The sequence below is a fragment of the Triplophysa rosa genome, linkage group LG25 (assembly GCF_024868665.1).
Source record: "Triplophysa rosa linkage group LG25, Trosa_1v2, whole genome shotgun sequence".
Lineage (NCBI taxonomy): Eukaryota > Metazoa > Chordata > Actinopteri > Cypriniformes > Nemacheilidae > Triplophysa > Triplophysa rosa.
In genome coordinates, this window is record NC_079914.1 from 13,966,911 (window position 1) to 13,981,925 (window position 15,015).

At 40.9% G+C, this 15,015-nt stretch overlaps 3 protein-coding genes across 4 annotated transcripts in view; 2 read left to right on the forward strand and 1 right to left on the reverse strand.

The window, feature by feature from the left end:
- Positions 1-463: 463 nt before the first annotated feature.
- LOC130548504 (T-lymphocyte surface antigen Ly-9-like) overlaps positions 464-15,015 on the forward strand; it is a 49,392-nt gene continuing 34,840 nt past the window's right edge. The window contains exon 1 of the mRNA XM_057325328.1: positions 464-908. The gene's annotated coding sequence lies outside the window, so the exon portion shown is untranslated. The remainder of the gene's footprint in view (positions 909-15,015) is intronic.
- LOC130548503 (T-lymphocyte surface antigen Ly-9-like) lies at positions 5,035-8,958 on the reverse strand. 2 transcript variants are annotated; one of them, XR_008962045.1, is made up of 4 exons: positions 8,802-8,958; positions 6,003-6,326; positions 5,708-5,818; positions 5,035-5,280 (listed from the first exon to the last, which is right to left on the reverse strand). XR_008962045.1 is itself a non-coding variant. In XM_057325325.1 (3 exons), exons 1-3 carry the CDS (start codon positions 6,647-6,649, stop codon positions 5,715-5,717), a joined length of 555 nt encoding a protein of 184 aa, XP_057181308.1. In that variant the 5' UTR covers positions 6,650-6,804; the 3' UTR covers positions 5,035-5,714. The 2 variants fall into 2 exon arrangements, 1 of the variants encoding a protein (XP_057181308.1); XM_057325325.1 differs by lacking the exon at positions 8,802-8,958 and adding an exon at positions 6,523-6,804 and having other exon boundaries at positions 5,035-5,818.
- The window catches only part of LOC130548501 (uncharacterized), a 14,327-nt gene continuing 13,936 nt past the window's right edge, over positions 14,625-15,015 (forward strand). Inside the window, exon 1 of the mRNA XM_057325323.1 lies at positions 14,625-14,636. The gene's annotated coding sequence lies outside the window, so the exon portion shown is untranslated. The remainder of the gene's footprint in view (positions 14,637-15,015) is intronic.

Below are 15,015 nucleotides of genomic sequence, written 5' to 3' on the forward strand. Positions count from 1 at the left end.
ATTTAATACAAATCATTTAAATCTCATTTTAAAAGACATCGCACGTGCAATAATTTACCATAAAACACAACTTCATTAACATGTGCATTATTCACCTGTCTGAACACATGGAGTGACCATGAAAATAGCCAAAGCGAGAATTTTAGATATTAGATTCATCTCAAATGTGTTCGGCGAAACGTTTCTACTTAGACTTGAGCAACTTATTCTAACCAATCCGAGACTATGACGTCATGAGTTGTCAGGCAAAAAACGAATCTGCTGCTTAACAAAAGAAAGTGAAAGCTGAACACTGGGAACAAAGTTCACAAACAATGTCTTTCAATTATTAACCAAAAAAAATCGACTTCATAAACGAATGGCTTGGTTTATGGCGCTTCATGTAGCCTATTACAGATAGGCTTATTTGTCGCCGCCAGGAAACTGAAACGCAACCGAGAGGGAAAAAACGTTAGTCACGTGTCACGCCCAAAGTCTCAAATAACACGACAGACAGACAGACAGACTCTGCCCCGTTGCATTCCGCATATCGACGACACTCAAGAAACATGGATTTGGTTAAAACGCTCTTAATCCTTATCAAAAGCGGAATAACGCGATTTTAACGGCACGGTATCGCGATACCGCGCTGGTGTTGATATGTCTCGCGCAGCACTAGTGTGGACGGTCCACTAAAATGCGTTTCGTGTTGTTCCGTGTACAGGGTGTGGAGTGGATTACGTGACTTCTCAGGCATGTATGTTCTGTAGCAAAACACACTTGCATTAGTGTGTACTGGTGACAGAATCCGTCAGAAAATTCAGAAAGCAGAACAGTAACATGGAGAGTCGGAGTTTTACCAGAAAGAAGACAAATCAACCATGTGCCCCTTTTGACCTTTGAGCTGAACAGATGACTCATCACACACGGTATGTAACATCGCACATTCTGTTGAGCAGATCGAAAAGAGGCATAGATTGAGATCGTGATTTCACTTCATTTTAAGGAAGTTCAGACTCGGAGATCTTGTTCCTTCAAAGTCTGTGAGCAACAAGGGAAGGAAACAAAGAGCTTCTTCTATTGCTGCTTCTGTTCCACTGATATACACATTAGGGAAAATATAATAATTTTATATCAAAATATTTTTTTGCATTTTTAAAACGGATAAGTAATTTCAAAATAATGTTCAAGAAAGTGATATTAAAAAAAAAAAAAATATGTAAAGAGTAGGCCTATTTGGGGAAAGTGCACATATTGTTGGGTTTGAATCGGATGATGTGCAAAGGTTGGATAGGATTAGTCTCTTTAAAGCTCATTAACAAAAATAAAGTTGGACTAAACTGTTACGTTATACGTTGTACAGTAGATGGCAGCAAATAGCAATAAATAAAATCAACACAGTCCACAAGCGCAATCTCAAATGAAAGACTGAGGTTTGGGACAATATAAAAAAAAACACCTGAACACATGAAACTCCACAAAACAAATAACGTTTAGAAAATGTGGAACGTAAAACCTGACAAAGCGCAAGGCTTCAGATGAAGACATCAGGAAACTTTATTTAGAAAAACCGTGTAAACAGATCAACGTAACAGATACACATTTGATTATCATATTAAACAAACTACAGATTCGTGAAGCCTGTTTAAGGACAAACAAAATCTATTGGAGTTTACATTCAGTCACTAAGGACTGCCAGAAAAAGTAAAACCCTCAAAAGTCAAGAACGTTTCAGAATCGGCACACCGAAGCCAAAGGAGTCAACTGGGGCTCATCTATTCCTAACAATCTACACAACCTCTGCATTGAACTGTGTACTAAACAGCCATGTTATAAACTTAAAACTATGAAACCATAAACTTTAAATAAGCTATCAACTTAATAGAACACACAAACAAAGCGTTTTTTACTGGACCATCGAATCACGTTTAGAGCCTTTAAGCCTATTAACATGTTATTTTAACACAGGATAATTGAGCCATTGACATTAATTTGCTATAAAAATAAAAATGTGATGCTTTTTACACTTATATATTTTACCAATGAGTTCTAAAGTGTGTCTCCGTGGAGATAAAAATAGTCCATTAAATAAAAAATAAATAAAATCAATACACATTTTATGGAAGGAAAGTACGAAGGATGGAGTAGGGTAAAGCTCGTTCCTGGCCACTTCCTGTGTGACACACTTATAGCAGCAGCAGAAGTATAGGAAATGTACTCTATGGGGAAACGGCGACTCCTCAGAGTAGCCTCAGCCCCCAGAGTGCAGGGCTCTCACTAAATCCTTGGTGTTTCGAGTCTGACGTCATCACCCAAACGTGTTTTTTCTTCAATTTTAACAACCTTAAGTAGTTTAGATGGTTACAGTAAGGTTAGGGTTCGGGTGTGGGTTAGGGCAAAGGTTTCGTAAGACTTGAAACACCAAAGATTTAGTCAAAACCAACAAGCCACGCCCACGGATCTGACTCGAAACACCAAGGATTTAGTGAGAGTTATCCAAGCTCTACACTCACTACTTTACATTGTAGCAAAGTGTCATTTCTTCAGTGTTGTCACATGAAAAGATATAATCAAATATTTACTAAAATGTGAGGAGTGTACTCACTTGTGGTGGTGAGACAAGGAGAGAGAACCCAAACGCAGACAGAGGGTAAGGGGTATTAACAAGACATTTATGAACAAAAATACAAAACAAAGACCCACGTGGAGTAGCATAACAAAACAGGGGAATCTACAAAAGGACAGGACTAAGACTAATTACACCTAACAAGACTAAGATTAAGATTAACATAAACATGACTAGACTAGACTAGACTAGACTAGACTAGACTGACACGGAACCGTCACTCACCATACAAGTGACACGCACAATGAACCAGCACAGGACAGAGAACAAAGGGGCATTAAATAAGGGATCAAATCAAGAGGGGACAGGTGTAGGGCATGAAACCAATAACAAGCAATAATGAGGAGACGAGAGGGCAGGAACAGAGAAGAAACCAGAGAGAGTATGGCAAGCCAAAAGGGACAAAACGCCTCTCTCCACATGAAACAAGAGGTTCTGTCATGCTTCTGCCCCTAGATCAAGAAAAGCAAGACAAGATGGGGCAGAACCATGACACTCACTTCTGTGAGATACTGTATATATAGATCCGTTTTTGCCGCTATTATCAATGTAAATGATTACACTGACAAATAAAGTAAACTGTTAAAACTTAAACTTGAAATTTATACTGGGGCACAGCAGATTTATACTGGAGCACGTGCCCCAGTAAAAGGAGTCTAGCGACGCCCCCGGCAGAAGCCACAGACAGGGTCATACACAGGACTTTTTCTGAAACTGAACTAATGTTGCATTTATCGAAATATGTTTAACAAACAATCCTGCCTGGAAAGATGAACACTAGTGTTTAGATCAGTGGTTCACTAAATGTTTCGTTGAAAAGGCCCCCCCCCTTTGTGAAAAACATATTCAGTTATACAATGCTGGAACATCAATTCTTGTGGTTGGTGGTCTTATTTTTCTGATTTAAATGACATTTTCATAATATGCCACTGAATATGTGGTCCCCTAGAGACTCATCCTCAGTTGGACAACCACTAGATTATGAAACGGCTGCAGATCAAACTTCATGCAGCGCCTCGCAAATCAACTGCTTCCTGACAAATGCAATGCATACTGTACACGTGTTCATGTGTTGCGTGTTTATTCTGACATCTTAAGCGAAGCTAACTCAAATAAACGTATTTATCAGCTTTGATGTTCATTACACGTCTTAATGCGAAAACAGGAATTTCTATAACATGTTCGTCATCGGTGTGAAGCAAAAATGAGTACAAAAACTAATTTACAATCAAACGCAAACGCTAAAATGAGTCTCCAGTGTTAAGCGTTAACTTGTCGACTCAACAGATGCACTTTAACATTGTTCTCTCTCTGTTGTTAATACGTCTTTCTATCACTTACTAGCCACATCCTGCACACAGAGCATTAAAGGACAATTCAGACCAACACTTCCGTCCTTGTTTACTCACACTTGTGTTGTTACAAACCCAGTGTCAGATTTTGAGCGTGCTTTTACTCAATAACATGATAAGGATGTCACCTCAGAGCTTTAAATGGTGATATCAGTAGGGAGAGGGAGTACACCTGACCTCACACCAGAAACCCTTCCACACCACGATGAGATACAGTAAAGATGGAGACCTCTCTCAATGCTGCTTTAAAACATCCTCTTAATGTTATCAGATCTTTCTTAACATTGACAAGTAGAGTGATGGAATCTCTCTCCATCACTTCCTCTTCGTGTACGTTTCAAAATGGCTGCTCTCCAGCGAGTTGCACGCAAATAATGGCATATCATATGCACGCAAAATTGAACTTTGGCGTATGTATTTAACGATATTGCAACAGCATGTTATTTATACGCAATTGATGAGAACGGGTTGACAAAATACAAACAAACACCAAGGTTGCTTTTAAGAAATTCAGATCCTACGGATGTATCACTTTGTACCAGGAGAGACTCACATGTGTCACATTCATCACTGAACACAACAACACACATTTTGACACTGAAGATCTTTCTGATGATGAAGAACATTGAGAAGAGTTTCTGGTGATGACAGGAACAGACAGACGAGCTAAAATGTGACAGATGGTCAAATACACTTTACTTACTTCATTATTTATATTATTTAACATTACTTACAACATTAGTATAAATGTGTGAGATCTTATCCCTGCTGATCTGTAGTTGATAACGTCCAGAGTCTGTGATGATGATGTCTGTGATGCTGAGAGATCCAGTCTGACTGTCCAGCTTCAGTCTGCCTCCAAACGACTTGCTATTATCAAACATATCAATACCCCGATTAGCCTATAGATCTCAGCTATACGAGTCCCTTGAGGTCCAAACATCCACAGTATCAGATCATCTCTCTGTAGTTCAGTAAGATCAGTGTGAAGAGTGACAACTTGCCACAAACAGGATCAGATCAAACAGAAGTGAGAAAATCAGCCTGCTAAACATTACTCAGAAAACTTTTCACTTTAATCTTTCACACACTTTTGTTCTCGTGTGAAGTTTATTTCTGGACGAGATGAAACCACGTTACACACACGCGCACACAGACCAAACTAACAGAATATATTAGAAACATAACAAATTACAGTTCAGATTTATAAAGCATCAGTTTATTTAACCACATGTGTATTCAGTGTTACTAACACAGTATTGAAGACTGTATAGATGATCTCGGTGTATTCTGACACGTTCTTCTAAACTCTTCCTTCTTCATCTGAAAGCACATGTGTGTGTTATTACTGTTGTTTATTGTGTGTATTTATTATACATTAGTTGGGTCCCAAATGACATACTATACACTATGAGCTATGCACTTACATGCGCTGTGCACTCAACCATGTAGTGTATGACTTTAAGAAGGTCTCGTCCCACATGGAATACTCGTGCGGTTTTATACTAACGGGAAGTTATGCGGTTTGCCAGACGAGGACAAAAGCGAAACTGTAAGTGCGTGAAGTGGACAGCGTTGCACGCTACATATCTTCGGTTGAATGAGTGCATCATCCGCGTACTTATTAGTGCACTTCTTTTTTTGAGAACGTTCAATGTGAACACACCAAGCTATTTATACTAATAATGTAGTGCATAAGTGCGCGATTTGGGACGCAGCTATAGTGTTGGATTAGTTAAAGGACACTTACTCTCTAGTTATGTTTGGACATTACTGCACAGACATATCACAGCACTCATCACAACTATCACAACTGACAGCAAAATCACCACATAAAGAAACAAATTTACTCGCTGAAAACCTGAAACAGATAAAAATGGCAAGAACCTTTCAGTACAGAGAAGATCAGATCAGTTTAAACAGTAAAACATTTTTTCATCAGTGTGTTGCGTAATGATGTCGTCTTGCTCTAAAATACATGGAAAATAATCTTAAACCTTTCAGAGGACTGTTGAAATTCCGTTTGAGAATGATATTAAACTCACCATAGACAGTAACACTGAATCTCTTGTGTGAAGTTCCTCTGTTACTGCTGATCTGTAGTTGATAAAGTCCAGAGTCTCTCAATCTGATGTTTGTGATGCTGAGAGATCCAGTCTGACTGTCCAACTTCAGTCTGCCTCCAAATATCTCATTACTGTCATGCATAATAACATTCTGTTTATAGATTTCAGCTATAAGAGTGTTGTGAAATTCAAACATCCACAGTATGTGATCATCTCTCTGTATGTCAGTAAGATGAGTGTGTAGTGTGACAGAATCTCCCTCCATCACTGACTTCACTTCATCTGCATCAACACCAAACACACCTGAAACAACAAATCAATACACTATAAGTAGAAATAAACAGTTAATATAGTGATGGCACATACCAAACACCGAGCATCATTTTATTCTCTAAAGTATTTTATAATGTTTTTAACTGTTTGTTAATTGCACAAATCTGTAGAAACAAACAGAATTAGATTTGTACTCATAATCTAGAAATGAAATGCAGTCACTCACCAGACAGGAGGAATAAAGCACACAGATGAGAGACAATCATTCTGACACGTGTTTGCACATCAACAGAAAATGGGTTTATGGAGCACATTGATCTTTTACACACTTTTGTTCTCATCGTGGCGTTCATTCGTGGTTATGAGAAGACACGATAGATATTGCACAGAGACATGGGCACGCACACAAACATATTCTGGTTTAACTGTTATACCCAGAAGAATAAACCACACGTGTTCAGCTCATATACTGACCTCAATACTAGAAGCTCAGGGAAAAACCTATAGAAATATTATCACGTCTACGGTTGAATTGAATCTCGTAAACTTAAATTCTTTCACACCATTAAAAAATTAAGAAAAATTCAAGAAAACATGTCAGATGTCAAAGCTTCAATCGACTGATGAGATCATGAGCTCTCTCTGATGATGCTTCATTGAGAATACAGATATAATGGCTAAATTATGGACGACCACCTAAACCGAATGATTTCATTCAAACATTATAAACAAATCTCAGAGATTTCAGATGAAGAAGGAAGAGTTTAGAAGAATGTGACTTTATTGTATGAAGAAAAAGTCAATGGGGACCAACGGTTTTCTGTTAACAACTTTCTTCAAAATATCTTCTTTTGTGTTCTGCTTAAGAAAGAAAGTCATACAGGTTTAAAATGTCAAGAGGGTGAGTAAATGATGACAGAATTTTCGTTTTGGGGGTGAACTATACCTTTAATCATGACTTGACTTATTTTTACTTTTACAAATTGTACATATTGCTACCTGGAACATACTGTATTAAGGGCTCAGCATACTACATTCGAAATCGAAAAACGACCGTCTGTGACCTGATTTCGAACAAAATCTGGTCCAAACGACAATTCGTTTCACTAGTTCGCTGCAGAAAACCAAATAGAACTCTCCGGGAAAGTTTGTGTTGGCCGGTAAACACCCTCGAGCCACCATTGGTCCATGGGCTTTACGTAATAGGTGGGTGTGTTGTTTGTGTGGCCACGTGCGCAGAGGCTATTTGCATACGTCATGTAAACCCCGCCTCCAGAAACAAAGGGGTGTTGGATTGTTCGAAAACACTATACCGTCTCTCAACGTTTTCGAGCTTCGTTTTACCCCAAAACGCAGAATGAAAGCGCAATTCGCCTGGACTATGCCGAGCCCTTTAGTTATATGTTTTTCTTTTCAGTTGTTTTTTCCCCCCAATTTTTTGTTTTCCACAAAGTTAAGCTGGACATGGATTTGAGATGACACTACGGTCGGTATAGACGTTTCATCAGGCGCGCCTGACCCCCAGTTAACTTTCCAGCTTGTGTCTAATAATATAACTATTTATATCTTATTTAATTTATGTTCATATTAATTTGTATTGTTATTTTACTGTATAATAATTGTATTAAACAAACGATTTTTTGAATTTTGTTGAATTCATGCAGTGCATTCTATATCCATCATTCTAATTATATACAAATTCAATTTGACATCTTTTAGTTTGTCAAGAAATTAGAAGTGCTGTTTTTTGAAAAGTGCTCATGCGCATGACCTGCTCATGCTCTATGACCCTGGGTGGAGTTACGTAGGAGGAAACTTCTGAATGAGTTAAATATTGTGAAAAAACAATAGAGAGCAAAAATAGTTTTCATATGCAGTGTATATTATTTACAGCAATAATATGACATTAAATCGATCTAAACTGATTAATTAGAAGACGGGTTTACTCCACCACCTATGTGACGTCATCAACTATGTTGTTGAACCAACCTGGTTCAAACGACAGATGTGCGACAAAGTTACTATGTTTTCGGGAAGCAGTCGTAAGTAGCTAGTTAGTTTCTCAACGATGCATCGTACTATGGTGGTTAACCAGCGAGTTATGTCGTTGTTCGGGAAAGGCACCCCTGTATGGTACATTGACGTCTAGCGGTTGAGTCTGGTATCGCAGACTAAATGCAAAATATTGGAGAGACAAGTTTAGCCAAGTAACGGGTCTTCTCGGATTCTATTGATTGTTATCAGAAATAATCTACAGGCACTCTATTGTTTGTGAATGTGTACCGGAAGTTCAGTTGGGGTCACAAAAGTGTGCATGCGCAGTAACGTTTGTTTATGTTGTTAAGATGAAACCGTCTATGACATTAACAAATTTTGAAAAAGTAACCCTTAGTACATTATTTTTCTATGTATTATAACATTCAAACATGTAACATATTACATGCATATTAGTGTTTTATGTGTCTCACAATTAACAAGTACAGAATGATGGCATACTGTACATACCCTCCACTTCTATGAGCCAGTCCCTCCAAAAACAGATGATTCTGCTTTCCACAACTCTTCTATTACTGCCAGCTGGAGAAACTTCTGCTCTAAACAAAGCAGACGAGTCTTTTGCAAAAAGTTGCTTTTCCTCATAGATGAACACATCTTTAAAGAGCCCTGGGTGCTTCTGCATTCCAGGCAAAAGCCCAAGGCACCCCAGGCCCTCTTTAAATCTAGAGATAAAAAGATATACACAATATTACACAATGATAAGCTATTACAGTTAGTTTGTCAGGTAAAATATTATTAGTACATTCTGAAACTCACTGATCCAGAGAATCTCTTAGCCTGTTCTCAAGTGTTCTCTAATAATTCATTTCTGTCCTCTAAGGTCTGGATGTGCCTTAGCGACCCCAGCATCACTAGCTGATCAGATGCCTCCATTATTGCATCCTGTGCATCCTGTACATTCTGTGCCGACTGTATCTAAATTGAGAAAGTATTTACAAAATAAGCATTTGATTACAAACAGAAACTAAACACAAAACATTAGTAAACATACATAGTAAACATTTTATACATAATATACATTTCATGTATGTATAATACATTAACTAACCTTGATCATCTTTGCTCTGAAATCGTAGTCTACGATCTCTTAAAGGTCTGGTACGGGGGTCTGAATGTTGCATATGCCTGACAGAACAGCCTTTCCGAAAAGAAATGTGGCTCCACACCACCATGCACCAGGCACACAGCTATCATCATTCCAATTTGTTTGTACATACCATTGTACAGTGCTGTCACACACACACACACACACACACACACACACACACACGCACGCGCATACACACGCACACACACGCGCATACACACACACACACACGCACACACATCAATAAAAGCATTACTGTGTCTATACAGTGCTTATAAGGTGTTTTATTCTACTAGGGTGTTGACAGTTATTGATTGGCTGAATAATCAGATTTTCACAGGGGAAGTGTCTTCACTTAAGCACAAAAACACCTGAAAATACAGAAAATCATAAAGAAGGGTGTTCACACTGCTTTATGTAAAACACATATGTAAAATATAAACATTAGACATTGCTTTACCTCTAGAATTGCATGACAGAGGTTTCTGCCAGTCGTGTCCATCAAAAATTTCGAGGAGTTGCTGGAGACGAGGACACTGGTGATTTATAAAGCATCAGTTTATTTAACCACATGTGTATTCAGTGTTACTAACACAGTATTGAAGGCTGTATAGATGATCTCTGTGTATTCTGACACGTTCTAATGTATGACACTTCTGACACTTCATCTGCATCAGCACCAAACACGCCTGAAACAACAAATCAATACACTATACGTAGAAATAAACAGTTAATATAGTGATGGCACATATTATACCAAACACTGAGCATCATTTTATACTCTAAAGTATTTTACCGGAATAGAAGGACACTGGTGGGGCTGGAGAGGAGGCCACTGGTGCTGCTAAAGAGAAGGCCACTGGTGCTGCTAAAGAGAAGGCCACTGGTGCTGCTAAAGAAAAGGCCACTGGTGCTGCTGGAGAGAAGGCCACTGGTGGGGCTGGAGAGAAGGCCACTGGTGCTGCTAAAGAGAAGGCCACTGGTGCTGCTGGAGAGAAGGCCACTGGTGGGGCTGGAGAGGAGGCCACTGGTGCTGCTGGAGAGAAGGCCACTGGTGCTGCTGGAGAGAAGACCACTGGTGGGGCTGGAGAGAAGGCCACTGGTGCTGCTAAAGAGAAGGCCACTGGTGCTGCTGGAGAGAAGGCCACTGGTGGGGCTGGAGAGAAGGCCACTGGTGCTGCTAAAGAGAAGGCCACTGGTGCTGCTGGAGAGAAGGCCACTGGTGGGGCTGGAGAGGAGGCCACTGGTGCTGCTGGAGAGAAGGCCACTGGTGCTGCTGGAGAGAAGGCCACTGGTGGGGCTGGAGAGAAGGCCACTGGTGCTGCTAAAGAGAAGGCCACTGGTGCTGCTGGAGAGAAGGCCACTGGTGGGGCTGGAGAGGAGGCCACTGGTGCTGCTGGAGAGAAGGCCACTGGTGCTGCTGGAGAGAAGGCCACTGGTGGGGCTGGAGAGAAGGCCACTGGTGCTGCTAAAGAGAAGGCCACTGGTGCTGCTGGAGAGAAGGCCACTGGTGGGGCTGGAGAGGAGGCCACTGGTGCTGCTGGAGAGAAGGCCACTGGTGCTGCTGAAGAGAAGGACACTGGTGGGGCTGGAGAGGAGGCCACTGGTGCTGCTAAAGAGAAGGCCACTGGTGCTGCTAAAGAGAAGGCCACTGGTGGGGCTGGAGAGGAGGCCACTGGTGCTGCTGGAGAGAAGGCCACTGGTGCTGCTGGAGAGAAGGCCACTGGTGGGGCTGGAGAGAAGGCCACTGGTGCTGCTAAAGAGAAGGCCACTGGTGCTGCTGGAGAGAAGGCCACTGGTGGGGCTGGAGAGGAGGCCACTGGTGCTGCTGGAGAGAAGGCCACTGGTGCTGCTGGAGAGAAGGACACTGGTGGGGCTGGAGAGGAGGCCACTGGTGCTGCTAAAGAGAAGGCCACTGGTGCTGCTAAAGAGAAGGCCACTGGTGGGGCTGGAGAGAAGGCCACTGGTGGGGCTGGAGAGGAGGCCACTGGTGCTGCTGGAGAGAAGGCCACTGGTGGGGCTGGAGAGGAGGCCACTGGTGCGGCTGGAGAGAAGGCCACTGGTGCTGCTGGAGAGAAGGCCACTGGTGGGGCTGGAGAGGAGGCCACTGGTGCTGCTGGAGAGAAGGCCACTGGTGGGGCTGGAGAGGAGGCCACTGGTGCTGCTGGAGAGAAGGCCACTGGTGGGGCTGGAGAGGAGGCCACTGGTGCTGCTGGAGAGAATGCCACTGGTGGGGCTGGAGAGTAGGCCACTGGTGCTGCTGGAGAGAAGGCCACTGGTGCTGCTGGAGAGAATGACACTGGTGGGGCTGGAGAGGAGGCCACTGGTGCTGCTAAAGAGAAGGCCACTGGTGGGGCTGGAGAAAAGGCCACTGGTGCTGCCGGAGAGAAGGCCACTGGTGCTGCTGGAGACAAGGCCACTGGTGCTGCTGGAGAGAATGACACTGGTGGGGCTGGAGAGGAGGCCACTGGTGCTGCTGGAGACGAGGACACTGGTGCAAGTGCAGAAGTAGTCTAAAAAAAATTAACAACTGATGGATTAATTGTAATTTATATGTAAACCATGTAAAGAAACCAAGAAATTAATTATATGTTTCCTTACATAAAACTAATTGTATATCGAGTAAAGAATGACACAAAATCAAATACTGGACACATTGTTTCTATGCAAGAGTAATTAAAGACAAAAAAACAAAGTATTACTGCTAAATTACCTTTTCTTTTATGTACAGTGCTGATCTTCCTAACTGCCCACTACCAATTATTGCTGCTGGTGTTTTTACTTCAAGACATAGTGGAGAAACCAGTCTTTGTGCATCAACCCTGCACAACTCAAACTCCCCCCCTTGAAGTTGTGGAAACGTGCTTCGGAGAGTTTCTGCAAACTGACTCTCACTCTGCTCTCTCTGCACTACTACCCTCTGACTGGCAATGGCATCTACTGGGCAAAAGTGTGCAAAGGTGTTATACAATTGTGCTAACATACGGTTTGCAATCAACATGACAAACAATTTAATAAACAACACAGCAGAGGTCTTACCTCTCGAAGATGTAAAGCGCTCAACACATGGCCTGAGAAGAGTGACTCTAAATGTGGCTGTAATATTTCTCCTACGTGCCCTCCTGGGACGAGCAGGACCACGTGAATGTTCATTGCGGAACATTTCAAAACTTTCAGAGAACATTTGCACATTACATCTATGACACTTTTATGGACTTACATTGCATTATACTATACATTTGTTTATGTGTATGTGCAATCCCTGGGATCGAAACAATGACCCTGGCATTGCTAGTGTCATGATATAACCACTGCGCAACAGGAAAGCTATACATTAAAATTACACATAGGATTGTAGCACTTAATATGGACTATTAATTAACTTATTCCCTGAGGTATGAACATATCTTAGATATGATACATTATTTTACAAATACAACCTACATAAAAAATATTAAAGCACACTATACTAAACTGTAGCGTACTATGATGTTATATTAATTATAATACAGTATAGTTAATATAATTGGCTATATTATACTAATTATATTCAACTTAATATATATATTAAACTGTAGTATACTATAGTACATTATTAATATAGCATAGTATAATTAAATAGTGTTATAGTTATTATAATGTAATATATAATAATTAATATAGTATACTGTCGTAATGTCGTAGACACGTTAATTAATACTTTAGAGAGTAATTTTGGTATTTAAATTAAACTGAACAATCAATTTCTGACGTTATAATTAACCATTACCTGTCTGCAAGACTTTGCTATCCATGCTCTGGTGATGCTTCCAGAAAACTATCAAGGTGTGAATTAATGCGATCCCTTATCGCTGATAGGCGTCTTCTAAAATTATTAGGTTGTGTAGACATTTCTGTTATCTATATACGAGTATAACTTTAAACTTTAACTAACCTCTAACATCAATCCCATTGACCAGCGCTCTTGCAAACTGGATGCTCCGAGCCTCCGACTTGCCGTAGAGCGCGCAAACCCAGAAGAGGAGGGGCTATGTATATTAGCTAATAAGTTTGCATTTTGAGTGACGTGTGACATTAAGTTAACGTCGTTATTTAAACGCGTGGCGGCATATGACGTTAATTTAGCACCAGGCGGCACTTATTTAACGCCTGGCGGCGTCAAGAAATCTGCGTTTTAATATCAATACGGCGATCAAAAGCACGCGAATTGTGAATCCATCAAAAACGGCGTTCGGATATAAACGCGTTTAATCTATGGCGTAATTGTGACAGCATCGGCTTGCCATACCAGGCGGCGCTTATTTAACGCCTGGCGGCAGGGAGTTTATTTTGGCGGGCCGCTGCAAAGACCTTTGAGTTTCAGTGCGAGTAGCTGTTCTCAAAGGAAACAGTGAAATGCGTGTGAAGTAAACTCTGAGAGCAGCTCGGAGATGTTCATGTGTTTACGTCTTTATATAGTTAGAATGTGGATTTCATTAAAATCTCATGTATGCAATTCATGTATTAAAATTATTTACAAAACATTTGGCTTTATAGTATAACTATTGGATTTTGTGAGGCCCCTGGGCAGTGGGGGCCCCTAGAATTGTCACCACCTTTCACCCCACTAGCTACGGCCCTGCCTGGCGGCGTTAAGAAATTGCCGTTTTAATATTAATACGGCGATCAAAAGCACGCGAATTCTGAACCTGTTGGCTTTCGATAAGCATGCGCTACAAAACGCCGTACTTTACGGCGTCTGTAAGTCTTAAACGCCGTAAAACCAGGCGTCTTTTGAACACCAGGCGTCTGGTTGATGGCGAAATATGACCCAAACGGCTTTCCATACGGCCTTCCATAGACGCCAAGATGGCAACGGCCGGCTCCGCCCACTTTAAGCTTCAAAACTGCTCATCAGAAACCTACGGGTGACGTCACGGACACTACGTCCATATTTCATACAGTCTATGGGCGCAATGCTTCAGCGTTCCCGTCTGGTGTATACGGGTTAAAAAAAATACTTGTAATGTAAACATTTACTACATTTTCACTAAAATCCTCCTCTCAGTTAATTGTATTGATTTCTGTTTATTTTATGTAATTTGCAAGATCTTTTGTTAACACTATTTTTGAGGACTTGTATTTTGACACACCGCTGTGTAGTTGACGTTGTTTTGGAGCTCCTCTTCAGTTCGCGCTATGAGCGCTTGGGAGAGGTAAGCGGTTTATAAGTTCTCTTTAAAAGTGATGAAATTCACCTGATATGAGAAAAATATGATTATATGTGTAATGAGGGGACTGTAAGATATTACTTTTGTCTAGGTTGAAAGTTTAAGAGTTTAGTCGTAGTCGATGGAACACCCAGAAGCTCTGGATTCAGGGACCAAGAATGACAGAAGTGCAGTTCACTCAAAAAGTCAAATGTTTATTTAGGACAGGACAGTAGGGATGGGCGATTTTTATGGAGCGAAAATTGTGCCTAAACTTAACAAACAAATCCAGCGTTTTGCAAACAAACGCAACCTTTTTTGCAAAAGAAACTAAACTCTGAAACAAACAGAAAGCGTTTTACAAATACATAATGCAATTCGAGAG

Coding starts and splice junctions, on each gene's coding strand:
- LOC130548503 (XM_057325325.1), bottom strand. CDS start 6,649: ATGAACGCCACGATGAGAACAAAAGTGTGTAAAAGATCAATGTGCTCC. Junction 6,327..6,522: donor TGCTTTATTCCTCCTGTCTG/GTGAGTGACTGC, acceptor TTGTTGTTTCAG/GTGTGTTTGGTGTTGATGCA. Junction 5,819..6,002: donor ATTCAGTGTTACTGTCTATG/GTGAGTTTAATA, acceptor TATCTGTTTCAG/GTTTTCAGCGAGTAAATTTG.